The 15377-nt window shown below is 39.2% G+C and overlaps 1 protein-coding gene across 12 annotated transcripts in view; it reads left to right on the top strand.

Moving 5' to 3' along the window:
• The window catches only part of ptprfa (protein tyrosine phosphatase receptor type Fa), a 231949-nt gene extending 217574 nt beyond the window's left edge, over positions 1–14375 (top strand). For all 12 annotated transcript variants that reach the window (XM_079882944.1, XM_079882943.1, XM_079882942.1 and 9 more), the window contains 9 exons: positions 104–223; positions 1525–1679; positions 1776–2061; positions 4352–4530; positions 8425–8551; positions 9381–9506; positions 9576–9730; positions 11738–11873; positions 13936–14375. In XM_079882944.1, coding sequence (XP_079739070.1) covers positions 104–223; positions 1525–1679; positions 1776–2061; positions 4352–4530; positions 8425–8551; positions 9381–9506; positions 9576–9730; positions 11738–11873; positions 13936–14004 — 1353 coding nt within the window. In that variant the 3' untranslated portion in view covers positions 14005–14375. The remainder of the gene's footprint in view (positions 1–103; positions 224–1524; positions 1680–1775; positions 2062–4351; positions 4531–8424; positions 8552–9380; positions 9507–9575; positions 9731–11737; positions 11874–13935) is intronic.
• Positions 14376–15377: the final 1002 nt, after the last annotated feature.

Raw genomic sequence — 15377 nt, 5'->3', positions numbered from 1 at the left:
AGAGAGACCCTCAGGCCACCAGCCCTGCATTCGCTTCAGCGTCTCTAAAGCAGAAGCACAGCGCCAGTCCTTGTGTGATGCTTGTGTGTGTTTGTGATTGTAGGTGAAGTGTGATCAGTACTGGCCGAGCCGTGGAACAGAAACATACGGCATGATTCAAGTGTCCATGTTGGATACAGTGGAACTGGCCACCTACAGCGTCAGAACCTTCGCTCTCTATAAGGTCTGTGTGTGTTTATAGATGATTATCTTTTTTTGTTTAGTTTTTTCACCACTTTTCGATTTTTTTTTCAAGTGACATTCAGGCTCTGTAAAAAAATGCAATGAAAACTATACTCAAAACAAGTAGTTTTAGATGTTCGTGTTGATTTAAATTTGACGCTCAGTTAGATACGCTGCGTTCACACAAATGAATGAAACTTTTCTGCTCATTAATTCTAGAAATGTCTTTCTGTGATGTGGAGGCGTCACACAGCAGAACTGAATAAATGAACCTGGAAATAGTTCCACAAAAACATCCAAATTGAATTAGTAGTGCGAGATGAAACTCCTAGCAACTTTTTATAAAAGACTTCCCAAATAGAAAAGGATTTTATGACAAATTGTATTGGCTTTTAAGACTTGTATAGTGATTAAAAATGTACTGTATTATATTTACTTTATTAGCATTGTTCATTTTAAATCGGTTTCTCTGTTTCACCATTTATAATGAACCACAAAGCATTCTAACCAAATACATTTTTGAAGCGAATATTTCTGTAAATGTTTACATGGGTCAAATTGTGCAGTTTGTCCCATATAAGTCCATTTATACTGTTAGTCAACGTTTCCTGGAGAAAAAAATCTGTTTTTAGCCAATTTTGCACCCTCCCTCAGATCCTTACTGTTAAACAGACTGATTTGCATCTGCAAATATAAGACCTGTTTTGATTGGCTAACCTCCATGTACTAGCATAGTTCATTAGAACAGGCCAGATGAATGCTAAATATGTGCTGATATGAAAATGTAGGCAGTCATAAGTTAACGAGCTCATACAGTACTAAACATACTATTTTATTAAAAAACAGCATGTAAAATCTTTTTCTTTTTTTTTTCATCATACGTGACCCTGGACCACAAAACCAGTCACATGGGTCAATTTTTTGAAATTGAGATCTATACATCACGAAAAAGCTTAATAAAGATCCTTTCCATTGATGTATGGTTGGTTTGTTAGGATAGGATAGAATATTTGTCTGAGATACAAATCTGGAATCTGAGGGTGCAAAAAAATGGAAACATTGAGAAAAAAAGTTGTTCATTTATGTTTGCGATTGTGCTGCATCCACTCATAAAAATTTACAAAATATCTTCAAGGAACATGATCTTTATTTGATATCCTAATGATTTTTGGCATAAAAGAAAAATCGATAATTTTGACCCATACAATGTATTGTGGGCTATTGCCACAAATATACCCGTGCGACATGTGACTGGTTTTGTGGTCCAGGGTCACACATGTCTCCTTGAATCTGTTCTAACAGAATGGATCCAGTGAGAAACGGGAAGTTCGGCAGTTCCAGTTCATGGCCTGGCCGGATCACGGCGTTCCCGAATACCCTACACCAATTTTAGCCTTTCTACGCAGGGTCAAGGCCTGCAACCCACCTGACGCCGGACCCATGGTGGTTCACTGCAGGTAGATCCTGATTCCCACTCACATATCTAGAAATGTGCTCGTGCACCTGTGAATCCAATCTAAATGTGAGATTTCCCTTGTGTTTTTCCATGGAAGCGCTGGCGTGGGTCGGACGGGCTGTTTTATCGTAATAGAGGCCATGCTCGAGCGGATGAAGCACGAGAAGTCAGTGGATATCTACGGTCACGTGACCTGCATGCGCGCTCAGAGGAACTACATGGTGCAGACAGAAGATCAGTATATCTTCATCCACGAGGCCCTGCTGGAGGCCGCCACCTGCGGGAACACCGAGGTCCCGGCGCGGAGCCTGTACACACACATCCAGAAGCTCACGCAGGTGTCACCCGGAGACACCGTCACCGCCATGGAACTGGAGTTTAAGGTCAGAAACACACACATATTCTCGTACATCTTCCTAACCTGGCACGACACAACAGGGTTCCAGTGTCAGTTCTTCTCTCCTCACTGAAAGCAAAACACTGCATGAAGGCACAAAATCACAGCCATTCAGGATGAATTTGATGATTAGGATACAGCTTCGGATGTTTGTGCACGGAAAACTTCCCACACAGCGCGCAAGTAATGAATTAAGCTCCCTTTCGCATCTTCATGAGCTTGAATATTTAAATTAGCAAGGCTGAAACGTTCATGACAATTCAGCACTGTCCCTATCAACTGTCCCGAGCGTCATGTTCTCACAATTTTGCATTGTTAGAATTCATAAAAATGTTACTGGCCAAATGGCGATTGACAACGTTTCATATATTCGCCAACGCTGATTTTTACTTGCATTTGGCTCTTGGCGAGTGTTAATTTTAGTCCCTGCTTAGAGGTTTATCTTGCCTTTTTTAGTACAGTTGGGAACAGGGTTATTATCATTTACTAAAATGAATAAAACGGTTTTGTTGAATTTAAATAATCCTGAAATAAATTTTAAAAATGATAAATATTAGATGAAAACTATAAATGTTACCTAGGCAACTAAGTGAAATAAGTTTAAACTTGAGTGCTAAAATTACTAATTGGAAATAAATAAAAACTAAAATTGAACTGAAACTAAAACTAAACCTGAAAATAAGATGTAATGTTAGTAAAGATAGTAATGTTAAAAATAATAATAATGAGAAAAGCTCATAACAAAATTACAAAAAAAATTAAATAACTGAAAATATAAGTTAATTAAAAATATTAAACACTATAATAATATATAAATAATACTAATTGGGAATGAAAAGCAGATTTTGTTAATGGAACAATTTTGACTTCATAGCTAAGCCAGTGATAATAGTTATAATAAGCATGTTATAAAGTAGGAATTGCGTGATATAAACTCGCAATTACTAGAATAAAAGTCAGAATTGTGAGATTAAAAAGTCGCAATGAATTACCATTTTTATTTTTTATTCTGTGGCGGAAACAAGCTTCCATAGACTTCGAATCTGAAACTGAATTGGTAAATTCCTTATGATTCGCGTGTCTAATGGTAAAGGTTGATTGCATTTTCTCAGTAATACTACAAGAAAAAGCGCTGTAGACAGAGGAAAGCCATGCACATTGAAATTCTTTGCAGAAACATCCTCACTAAAACAAAGGTGCACTTTTTAATTATTCAAATAATGCAGGGAGCTGAAGGAGAAGCTGAGAATCTGTATCTGTGACTGGTGAGAGTTAAAGCTGAAAAACCCCTGCACGACTGGGCTTTAACACACAACATCTGTCCTCAGAGGCGTTCACAGCCCCAATGATGAGGCTCAGAGATGTTTTACATGTAGGATCATTATAGATGTAATCAGGTTTTAAATGCTTGATGTTGTGAAGAATCAGTGCAGTCGGAGCTGTGTGTTGACACATTTGGGTTTCCCTGCACAACATGAATGACTTTAATGGGCTGTTTTTTTCCCATGATGCTTCCTGGTGACACGCTGAGATTCAAAGAGCACATATCATTTGAAGTTTGAGAACAAAGCCACTCAAAACATTCATTCTTTGCCAGAGAAAGACGTCAAATGTTGACAATGGAAAACTGCTTTTGAGTTCAACTCATTTCTGTGCTACAAATACTTGAAACCTAACTTCTGAACCCAGAGCATTCCTTTCTTTTCAACGATCAATTCTGATTCTAATATCTAAAATACAATATAATGATGCCAAATAAGATGTTTGGGGTCGGTATGTTTTTTTTTTTTTTTTTTTTTTTTTTTAATGTGTTTGAAAGACTCTTCTGCTCACCAAGGCTGCATTTATTTTAGAAAAAAAGAAAGAAAAACAGTAATATTGTGAAATATTATTATTAATTGAAAGTAACTGTTTTATCATAAAATATATATCTTTTAAAATGTAATTTATTCCTGTGATCAAAGCTGAATTTTCAGCATCATTACTCCAGTCTTCAGAGTCACATGATTCTTCAGAAATCATTCTGATATGATGATTTGATGCTCAAGAAACATTTCTGATGATTATCAATGTTGACAACAGTAACGTGATGCCTCATATTTTTTGGGATTGAATTTAATGCATTCCTCCTGAATACAAATATTAACTTTAAATATAAAAAATATATATATTAAATATAAACTTGCCGGCCCCAAACTTTTGAACTGTAGCGTGTATTTGTCTATTTCACAATTTTAGAGCACTATAAATGTGTTCTGTGTCTTTTCACTCTGCAGAAACTGGCCAACTCTAAAGCACACACCTCCAGATTCATCAGCGCTAGTCTGCCGTGCAACAAATTCAAGAACCGACTGGTCAACATCATGCCCTTCGAGTCGAGCCGTGTGTGTCTTCAGCCAATCAGAGGAGTGGAGGGGTCCGACTACATCAACGCCAGCTTCATCGACGGATACAGGTGTGTGTGTGAGAATCAGGGTTGTGCGATTGCAATTCAGTAAATTCCTCTTCCTGTCATTTCAATTCAACATCCTGTGGTGAGGACATTTTAATTCAAACTCACACTCCTGAATTGAAAAGGAGGCATCTCTTAAATTCAGAATTATGCCCTGTCATAAACAGAGATCTGAGAACCAATTGAGAGCAACTGTGTCTCCGGCTCTGGAGAACTGGGATAAAACATGGCGTGTTCTTCTGAAGCGAGTCTCTCCATCTCTTTGACTCCTGCTGGATGTGACAGCTCAGAGTCATGGCCCGTCTCGGAAGTCTGCGTCTGCGTGTCTACTGCCTTTGTGCTGCTAGTTGTCAGGACAAATTGTTCTTATTGGCAGGACTGTCCATAACTGGAGCGCTATCAGCGCTGGGAATCAGAGCGGCCCTGCGGCCACGAGCTGACAGGTGATGAACACAGTTCAGCGGACAAATAATAGGATTACCCGTCATGAGGAGTCTGGTCTCCATGCAGAGCTCAATCTATCACACACACACACACACAGATAAACGTTCAGCCGACTGCACTGGGTTTGATCCAGCCCACCGCTGAGACAGAGTTAAAGGAATAGTTCCCAAGGGTTCTGTATTAGGTGTTCTGTATTTATATGGATTTCTATATTTTCCAACCTGCAAAGGCTGCGATTTAATTATATACATATATAGTCTGATGCGTTGTGTGTTTCAGAGTGAAGCAGGACACTGTGTTCATTTACACGTGAGCAGCTCATGACTCAATGATTCAATTCTCGGTTCGCAGTAAATGCTGATGCACACAAACTCCATCTCTGCCAACGCTGTGAGTTTGTGGCACTTAAAGGATTAGTTCACCTCAAAATGAAAATTTCCTGATAATTTACTCACCCCAATACCATCAAAGATGTTCATGTCTTTCTTTCTTCAGTGGAAAATAAATGAAGTTTTTTGAGGAAAACATTTCAGGATTTTTCTCCACACAGTGGACTTTAACGGTAACCAAATTGTTGAAGTCCAAATCAATGCAGTTTCAAAGGGCTCTGCACGATCCCAGCTGAGGAATGGGGTCTTATCTAGCGAAACGATTGGTCATTTTCTAAAAAAAAAAAAAAAAAAGTATATACTTTTTAACCACAATTGTTCGTCTTGTGCTGGTCTGCGACGGGCCAGGCATTACGTAATCACGTTGGAAAGGTCACGCTGGACGTAGCGGTCTCCTCCATCTGCCTAAGGTCTTCATCTGTGTACTTCGGTTCAAAAAGGTAGGGAAGGGGCGAAAAACTCCATCTCATTTTCTCCTCCAACTTCAAAATCGTCCGACATCATTGTTTTACCTTTTTTGTTAAAGGGCATTTGTATTAGTCTTCGCGTGACCTTTCCAATGTGATTACGTAATGCCTGGCGCGTTGCAGACCAGCACAAGATGAACAATTGTGGTTAAAAAGTATATACATTTTTATTTTATTTAGAAAATGACCGTATAGATAAGACCCCATTCCTCAGCTGGGATCGTGCAGAGCCCTTTGAAACTGCATTGATTATTTTTTGAGGAAAACATTTCAGGATTTTTCTCCACACAATGGACTTCAACGGTAACCAAATTGTTGAAGTCCATTGTGTGGAGAAAAATCCTGAAATGTTTTCCTCAAAAAATAATTTCTTTTCCACTGAAGAAAGACAGACATGAACATCTTGGATGGCATTGGGGTGAGTAAATTATAAGGAAATTTTCATTTTGAGGTGAACTAATCCTTTAACATGCATTTGAAAATGCAACATTACCCAGCCATCTTCCTAAATATGAAATGAGAAGCGCTTATATCTGGGGTTTTTTATTTATTTTTGCATTTTACTTTACGTTTTACTGTTATTCTGTAAGATAAAATTATTATTATTATTATTAATAAATTGTCTTTTATTTTTATCTTTTTCTTCTATTGAACACAAAATTAGATGTTTAGCAGAAAGATGACAATGCTAATTACACAGTTTAGCACTCATATAAGTACGACCACAGAATCCTGCAGCTAACCAATCAGATTAAAGTATTCCAGAGAGTGTAATAATAGTATACATAGTAAACACATGCTTATTTTGTTAGCAATGACTATCCATATCACGTACTGTCTGTCCAGTGGATTGTGCAGTAAAAAATCTCACTGAAGAGTTTCCTGTGAATGAAAACCTGGAAAAATGGATATTAAAATTGCATTACCTAAGACAGTACAACCTACTCAATGGACCATACAGTCTCATGTGCATCATATAAAATATCCCGTCTCTGTGACTGTAGTTCTTGGGATGCATTGCAACTTTCTGCCACAGGGAACGTTTGCAGCAGTGCTCAATATGAATAATCCTTTAATAACATTCAGAATTAAATGTGAAGCACTTCCTTTGCTGCTGAGGGGTCATGTGAGGTGGAGGGAGGAAGGTGTGTCAAGAATCTCTGCTCGTTATTGGCCCTTAATCAAATTAACGGCCAATCAAAGAGCTCCCACTGCATCTGCCGCCCAACTGAAGTGTAAACAGAGTAATTGGCAGTAATCGTGTTTGTAATGAAGGACAGAGGGAGAAGGGCTTTCACATGCTTTTAGCTTGATGAGCGTGTGTGTGTGTGTGTGTGTGTGTGTGATGGGTGGGGGGCAGCAATTTCCTTTCCTGTCATTTAGTGAACAAATGAGGCTCTATCACACCTGTGAGGTGTGTGTGTGTGTGTGTGTCTCAGCCTCCTTCAGCATATGTTGGATAAATGCGGTTTTCTCCCAGCATGCCATGTGTGAAGATGCGTTCACTCATTCAGTGATTTACAGTGACCGAAACGAGCCGAAGTCAGTGAGAGTCTGCAACTGTGATGATTGGAAATGTGGGCGTGTCTAGTGATGTTACATTTTATGCAAATGAGCAGTGATGTGATGCGCCAACCAATGGGAGTAAAGACAGTGGATCGTTGTAAGATACTGTAGTCCAGTGTCAGCAAGACAGAGAAGTTCATGATACTTTGAGCGATTTCACTGTTCTGTATAATTGATATATGATATTTATGTAAGATATACACCTTACCATAACATAAATATAGATCAAAAAGTTAACCAAAACAAACTGGATGGATGGATGGATGGATGGATGGATGGATGGATGGATGGATGGATGGATGGATGGATGGATAGATAGATAGATAGATAGATAGATAGATAGATAGATAGATAGATAGATAGATAGATAGATAGATAGATAGATATCTCAAGATTTCTCAAGAAAATATAATAATGTATGTAAAACTGTCAGTGTTCTGTGTGAGTTTGATTCAGGCTTTGATCATCTGATGATATGTTGCGTTATTCATCTACAGCAAAGTACACAAACACCTTCCCCTCTAGAATGTGTAGAGTAAAACAATAGGCATTTAACCAGCAGCAGGAACACTCAGCATGACCAAAAGTACAGTCACTCAGAGAGAAACCTGCGCTGATAACATCACTGGAAGACGAGGAGTCTGCAGAAGGTGGATTAGACATTTACTCCACTTGTTCAAGCACAGCAGAGATGCATTTGCTCAAGTTTATCTCAAATAAAAACTTGATCAGAGACCTGAGGATCTCACAGTAGGATGAGCGCTGGAAGCGCCCGCTAGTGCCAAACGGGACAGAGTTTGAGTGATCTGGAGCTCTTCTGCCTTCACACACTCTCTCGTTCTCTGTTCCCTCTTTCTCTCACTGCATCTTTATCTCCTTCTCTCTGTCAGTGTGATGTGTTTCTGCTCACGGTCACGGAGCCGCAGCGCCTCCTGCTGTTAGATTAGAGGAATCACTCCTCCCTCATGGAGAGAGCTGCTGATGAGGATCGGTGTGTTCTTAAACTGTATCTTCATGTGTTGTTCCTGCAGACAGCAGAAGGCGTACATCGCCACGCAAGGTCCTCTGTCTGAAACCACAGAGGACTTCTGGAGGATGCTTTGGGAGCACAACTCCACCATCGTGGTGATGCTGACGAAGCTCAGAGAGATGGGACGGGTGAGTTGTGACAGATTCGCACATTCCTGCACACATCAATGAACCAAGACCATGTGAGTGGCCCATTTTACAGTACTTCTGTGATGTGATTCAGAGCTAAACAAGATATTCAACCAGGAATTCATTGGGAATCGATTGGGTTGTGAAAGGATGTGCTGTCAACTTTAAGGCAGGGTTATTATCATTAACTAAAACTGAACCTAATTCTAATTTTGCATCCCAAACTGACTAAATTTGCTGCAGCCTTTCTAAAAAAAATTCTGTGATATTTACAGCATTTTTGTTTATGTAGTTTTGCAATGAAAACCTAACGATAATCATTATGTAGTCATGCAATTAGTATTAGTGACAGTAAAAGTACAGTTACTGTAAACAAAATTTGCATAATTACTGAAATCAATTATGGTCTGGCAGTTGAACACCATCCTTAGGTTAATGTTTTTGTGGACGAATTATGCAGAAACGCAAGCTGCCACAAATAATGCCGGAATCTATTATATTTGCATTCATTCTTGCAATTGAAAGATCACAAAATCCTTTGAAGGGACTGATTTAAGCGTAGCAGATAATAATAACAAACTAAACATGCAATGTGGATGTTCATTTGGGGGGAAACTCTGCTGTAATTAACACAATAATACTGTTAATGAAATGTTAATGATGCTGAAAATCAGCTTGTCTGCTGTCCTCGGGCTGTCCTTCTGTGCGTTACATCTAAGGGACAAAAGAAACGTAGAAATCAAAAGATGAACAAAAAAAGCTTTGGGATTTGGACAAAGCAATTAAGTGTGAGCCACTCTTTTAACCACGTGTGTGTTCTGTTTCACAGGAGAAGTGTCATCAGTACTGGCCTGCAGAAAGATCTGCGCGATACCAGTACTTCGTCGTGGACCCCATGGCTGAATACAACATGCCACAGTACATCTTACGAGAGTTTAAAGTCACAGACGCCAGGGTGAGTTCAGCAGACGTGAGTGCATGTCTTTAAAATACACTCTTACAACACACTCTCTCTCTCTCTTAGGATGGTCAGTCAAGGACGATCCGCCAGTTTCAGTTCACCGATTGGCCAGAACAAGGCGTGCCAAAGACAGGAGAGGGCTTTATTGATTTTATTGGCCAAGTCCACAAAACCAAGGAGCAGTTTGGACAGGACGGACCGATTACTGTTCACTGCAGGTGAGAGGCAGAGTGAACGTGTGTGTGTGTGTGTGTGTGTGTGTGTGTGTGTGTGTGTGTGTGTGTAGTAGTAGTGCTGCATGATAAATTAAATATTCACATATATGTGATTTTCTAAATGTTGTAAATCTCTGTTAAAACTTTACTGGATGTAAAAATATTTTCAACATTGATAATAATCATAAATGTTTCTTGATCAGCAAATCATCATATCAGCATGATTTCTGAAGGATCATGTGACACTAGCCGCGTTTCCATTACCCTTCAAATTGCGCAAATTGAAATTGCGAATTAAAAATACGCTCAATGGAAACACGTCAATTTCGCAAAAACTCCCGTTTATCGCAAAAAAGTTTTTACGCTCTCATGAGGTGGTTTTTCAGGCAATTCGAAAAAGGAATATTTCGCAAAACTGCAATGGAAACAGTTTTTGCGCATTTACAGTCACCTGACTTAGAAGGCGCGGTGTGTTTGAGGTCCATGTATAGCTACGCAAATAGGCCTAATAATTATTTTATATTATTTTATTTTAACATTTAATAGGCTATATTTAGAAGAGCTTTTATGCAAAAAAAGAACAAAGCGTGAGGAGCGCGCACTGCATGGCACGGAGGCGCGGGCGTGAACACTTGCATTTTCCTATCAACAGTGGAAACAACTTAAAAATACTCTATCATTTCTGGCCATACAGAAAATAATAATACATTATTCTCAACTACTTTTATTTGTGTAAACTCACAATAACAAAATAAAACGTTGTGCTTTTGTAAAGTAAAAGAAAACAATCAGACGCACTTTCATGATCTCCGTAAACTGGAGCGCGAGAACTGAAACAAAATATAGGCTAAAGCTTGAAATGTCCACTTTAAAACGAACAAATTCGAATCGAAAGCTAATACCTTCTGATTTTGTAATTCGTATGAAAGGTGCATTTCTCTCTAAAAGCGCATCTGCTTAACAGCGGAGATGGAGATGTGATTTTAGCCAAAACAATAGTTTATTAATATTAATGGCTCTTCTCATTCAGCACTGCGGGAAAACATCAATTCCAGGTTCTAATTTGGCCTTAGAAAACCAGTAAAATCGAGATGTTTTCCATATTAATTTGTGACTATTTTAAATGTTTAATAAAGGGGCAAAAAGTCATAAACAAAAATCTGAAAATTATTCGATATTTACTTTTTTTTGCGCAGCAGTTGGTGTAGCCAGTTCAAATTAAAATTTTTGTGTTCAACTTTGCGTTTTAAAAAGACAACAACCGTTCATTTTTCGTTTTTCAACTACGGGTTAAAAAAGGAAAAACGAATGGACACAAAATAGCCTACATGGATCGTTTGGACAGAATACGAGACAGAGTTCTTTATTAAATTCATTAAAAAAATAATAATAATTAGACTATAGGAATACTGGATTCTAAATCTCAAAGAAATGCCACAATCAAAACCTCGGAGCAGAAATGAGGGCGAAACACCCAGAAACTCCATGTGTCGTTCGCATTATAAGGGTCTTTCCCTGATGCTTGGATAACACGCCACGTACTCCTTCCATTAATAATAATAATGTCTAATGCGTTGGCTGTGATATTTTATAAACCAACGTCAGTTGCCGTGATTTTTGGAATGACTTATCGCGAGAGAAAAAAGGACGTTTTAGTCGCATAACATCGGTTAATGGAAACGCCGTCATTTCGCAATAGTTTTTTATCGATATTTAGATAATAGCGCAAAACATTTGCGCAAATCTGTAATGGAAACGCGGCTACTGAAGACTGGAGTAATGATGCTGAAAATTCAGCTTTGATCACAGGAATACATTACATTTGAAAATATATTCAAATAGAAAACGGTGATTTGAGCAGAAGAGACTTAAAAAATCGTGTTTTTTGGTTCGAACGGTAGATGTTGTGTTTGTGTGCTGAACTGCTGTCTCTCTCTCTCTCTCTCTCTCTCTCTCTCTCTCTCTCTCTCTCTCTCTCTCTCTCTCTCTCTCTCTCTCTCTGTGTCTCAGTGCTGGTGTCGGCAGAACTGGAGTCTTCATCACTTTAAGTATTGTCCTGGAGCGGATGAGGTATGAAGGGGTGGTGGACATGTTCCAGACCATAAAAACACTCCGCACGCAGAGACCTGCCATGGTACAGACAGAGGTAAGCTCACACAAACCTCACACTCTCTGGTCTAAAAGGAATGGTTCAACTGAAAATGTAAAAGTTCTCATGTTGCTGCAAATCAGGAAGGAATGAGGCTGAGAACATGATCCACTTTTAGGTAAAGCATTAGTTCAAGCTCCTCAGGGCGGTTTAGTCTGTGCTGCTGTGTTTTAAAGAGGACCTATTATGCCCATTTTCAAAGTCTTGAATTGGTAAAGTTGGCTTTCATGCCTTTATGTTCATAAAACGCATTATGAACATTATCCCCATATCCCGCATTTCCCCATATTCTCCATTGTTGCAGCTCGTCTCTTCCCAGTCTGTCAGTAACGCTCTGTTTAGTTCCTGTCTCTCTGAAGCCCCTCCTTCTGAAAAGCACACTGTGCTCTGATTGGTCGGCTGGATCAGTGTGTTGTGATTGGTCAAGTGCTTCGAGTGTGTTTGGGAAATGTCCCACCCCTTACTATAACCACTAGTTTCAACACAGTACTAACTAACTCAACCAGGCCCCGCCCCTTTATTCTGCGAACTAATTATTTAAATGAGGAATATTGTGACGTGTTCGTTCCCGGAAGAAACTCAAGACTACAATGGAGGCGTTTCAGGGAGTTCAGAAACACTGACACTGATATAGAGAATAAAGGGCCGTTCACACCAAGAACGATAACTGTAACGATAACTATTTGCGTCCACTCCAACGAACGATAACGGTCTGTTATTCTATGCTCGCGCTGCGGTTTCAAAGTGTGTACAACATCATTAAACATGTTTTTGCTGTTCTTGTTGCATTTACACGGCTTTAACGAGCAGATGTCCTCAGCATGCTATGTTTTGAGTGAAGCTAGTGTAGTTGATCTAATCTAACAGTGAATTTAGCTGACGGAGTCGATATAGTGGAATAAAAACAACACCTAGTCTTTTTTCCCCGCAACTTCAAAGGAAGCAAGACAATGTTGTGGAAACGAGCACTGGATACCTGAGGTAATACTTCTCACCATTTATTCAGAGGGTGTGAACGATTGTTTGCCATATTTTCTTGAAAAGGAGCTTGACTTGTCAAACAGTGCTGGATTTTTCTGGACCTCTGCGATTAACTTCTCAGCAATGTCGGCTGCCATTTTAAATGCGCGAGCCCTTTAAATTAGAATGGATTCTGATTGGCTGTCAGTGTTTTATCGTTCAACAGCTGGGGGAAAAAAATTCCGAAGGTGATCCCAACAATATCATTTCTCTATATTTAGGGTTTTACGGAAATCTTTTCTATCTTTTGGTGATCTAGACACAGTCATTCATGCTTTCATTTCAACAAGGCTTGATTATTGCAACGCTCTGTATGCCGGTATAAACCAGTTTTCACTATTGCGTTTGCAACTGGTTCAAAATGCTGCAGCTCGCTTCTTAATGGGGAAGAAAAAACGTGAGCATATCACCCCTATTTTATCACAATTACATTGACTACCGGTCAAATACAGAATTGAGTACAAGGTTTTAACTTTTGTATTTAAAGCCTTGCATGGTCTGGCTCCAGTTTATATCTTAGACCTTATTTGTCCGTACTCTCCCCCAAGATCTCTTAAATCATCCTCTGACAAATTATTAACCATTCGACTGTCTCGCTTGAAATCTAAAGGTGACAGAGCCTTTTCCGTATTTGGTCCTAAGCTGTGGAATTCATTACCTCAGTTTGTTAGGTTATCTTCTTCCTTATATGCATTTAAGCATATCTTTTTTCTCAGGCCTTTTCATAATTGTGTATATGTAGTCTTAGTATTTTTTTTGTGAAGCACCTTGGTCAGCAGTAATTTTGCTTTAAGGTGCTATATAAATAAAAGTGACCTTGACCTTGACCTCTATATCGTTATCGTTATAGCTGTGCCGTGAACTCTGCTATTCTTTAATATTGAGAACGATTTTCTTTATCGTTATCTTTATAACTATCGTCCTTCACTGGAGGGACTTTTGCAGAGCTTTTATATGCTCAAGCAGCAACATTTTACACGTTGAACATGTAAAACAGCATAATGGGTCCTCTTTAACTGTGTGTGTCCCGTGTGTGCAGGACCAGTACCAGCTGTGCTACAGAGCAGCTCTGGAGTACCTGGGCAGCTTCGATCACTATGCAACGTAACCACTCCCAGAACGCCCCAGAACGCCTCAGAACGCCACATCCGGAGAGCCGCCGCTTCCTTCTGAGCCATAATCATCCCACCTATTCAGTCACCACAGCTGGAGGGAGAAAGAGAGACTGAGAGAGGAGGAATATCAGAAGAGAGGAGACATCACAGGACGTCTTTCACTGGAATCACTGCAATCCTGCTCCTCTCTCTGAAAACAGCAACAAAAGCTTCGTTCTGGTCTCTAATGCACAGCTCCTGTCTCTGTATTACCTTATCATCATCATCATCCGCCATCGTTTTTATTATTATTATCATTATTATTATTGTATCATCAGTACGAGCTGTCAGAAAATACAATATTTGTATCATTTATGCTGATCATTGCATATCTAAGGGGTTCTTTTTTATTCTTATTTGTTTCTTATATTATTATTATTCATTTGTGATTTTTTTGTTGTTGTTGTATATGTTCAATTATTTTCAGCACATGTGGACATGTATTTTCACATGACCCAGGTTACTAATACTGTAAGAGGAGCATTCAGAGCTGCTGCTGATGATTTCTTACTTTTTATCATTATTATATTTTAAATGATCTACTTTTATTTGGTGGGAAAAGGGGAACTTTTATAAATAGAAAAAAAAAAAAAAACCTTTTCACCTCCTGATACTTTATAAAACCGTATAATCAAATATAAAAGAGATGAAATGCTTACACCTGAGTTAGTTAAGGACACTGACTAAACTAACGAAACGAGGGAACACGTTCAGACTCGTTCTGCTCTGTGTGCAGTCGTTTTCTGGAAACCCTTCCATTCTAAAGGCCTATCGAGTGAAAGAAAGACAAGAAAATGGTGTTCTTGCTGCCACTGCAAAGTCCTTGTTCCATGCCGGGCCAGCTGAGGTCAAAGGTCAGCTTGTTTTGAACGACCTGCCCACACGTCGTTCCTCCAGCTGAACCTCTGCCATCTCTCATTGGCTCAGACCAGCATCTGAAGCGAGAGAAAACAGACGACAGAGGAACCCGAAACCTCCTGAACTCTCCACGTGTGGTATTAACAGCCATCTGATCATCTCTCACTGTGGCTCGTAAAGACAAATCTCCCGTAACGTCACGACAGCATCATTGGTCTGGAAACATGTGCATACTCAAGTGTTTCTTTCCTCCTATGGCCTGAGCACAAAGGAAGATGAAAAATGCAGACATGGGATGAATTCATTTGACTTTGTGTTTACATGCAGACTAAAAAAAATGGCATTCAATCTGTTGTACAGGCAGTCTGTTTTCTATTTGTTAATAAAAAGGAGAGAAATATGTGTTAATAAAATGCTTAATTGGGTTTTGTACATGTTTCTTGTGAGGCTTTGCTGTATCCTGGTTCCT

This window comes from Squalius cephalus (assembly GCF_949319135.1).
Source record: "Squalius cephalus genome assembly, chromosome: 10".
Lineage (NCBI taxonomy): Eukaryota > Metazoa > Chordata > Actinopteri > Cypriniformes > Leuciscidae > Squalius > Squalius cephalus.
The sequence above is the reverse complement of the archived record's forward strand: the minus strand, read 5'-3'. Positions and strand labels throughout refer to the sequence as shown.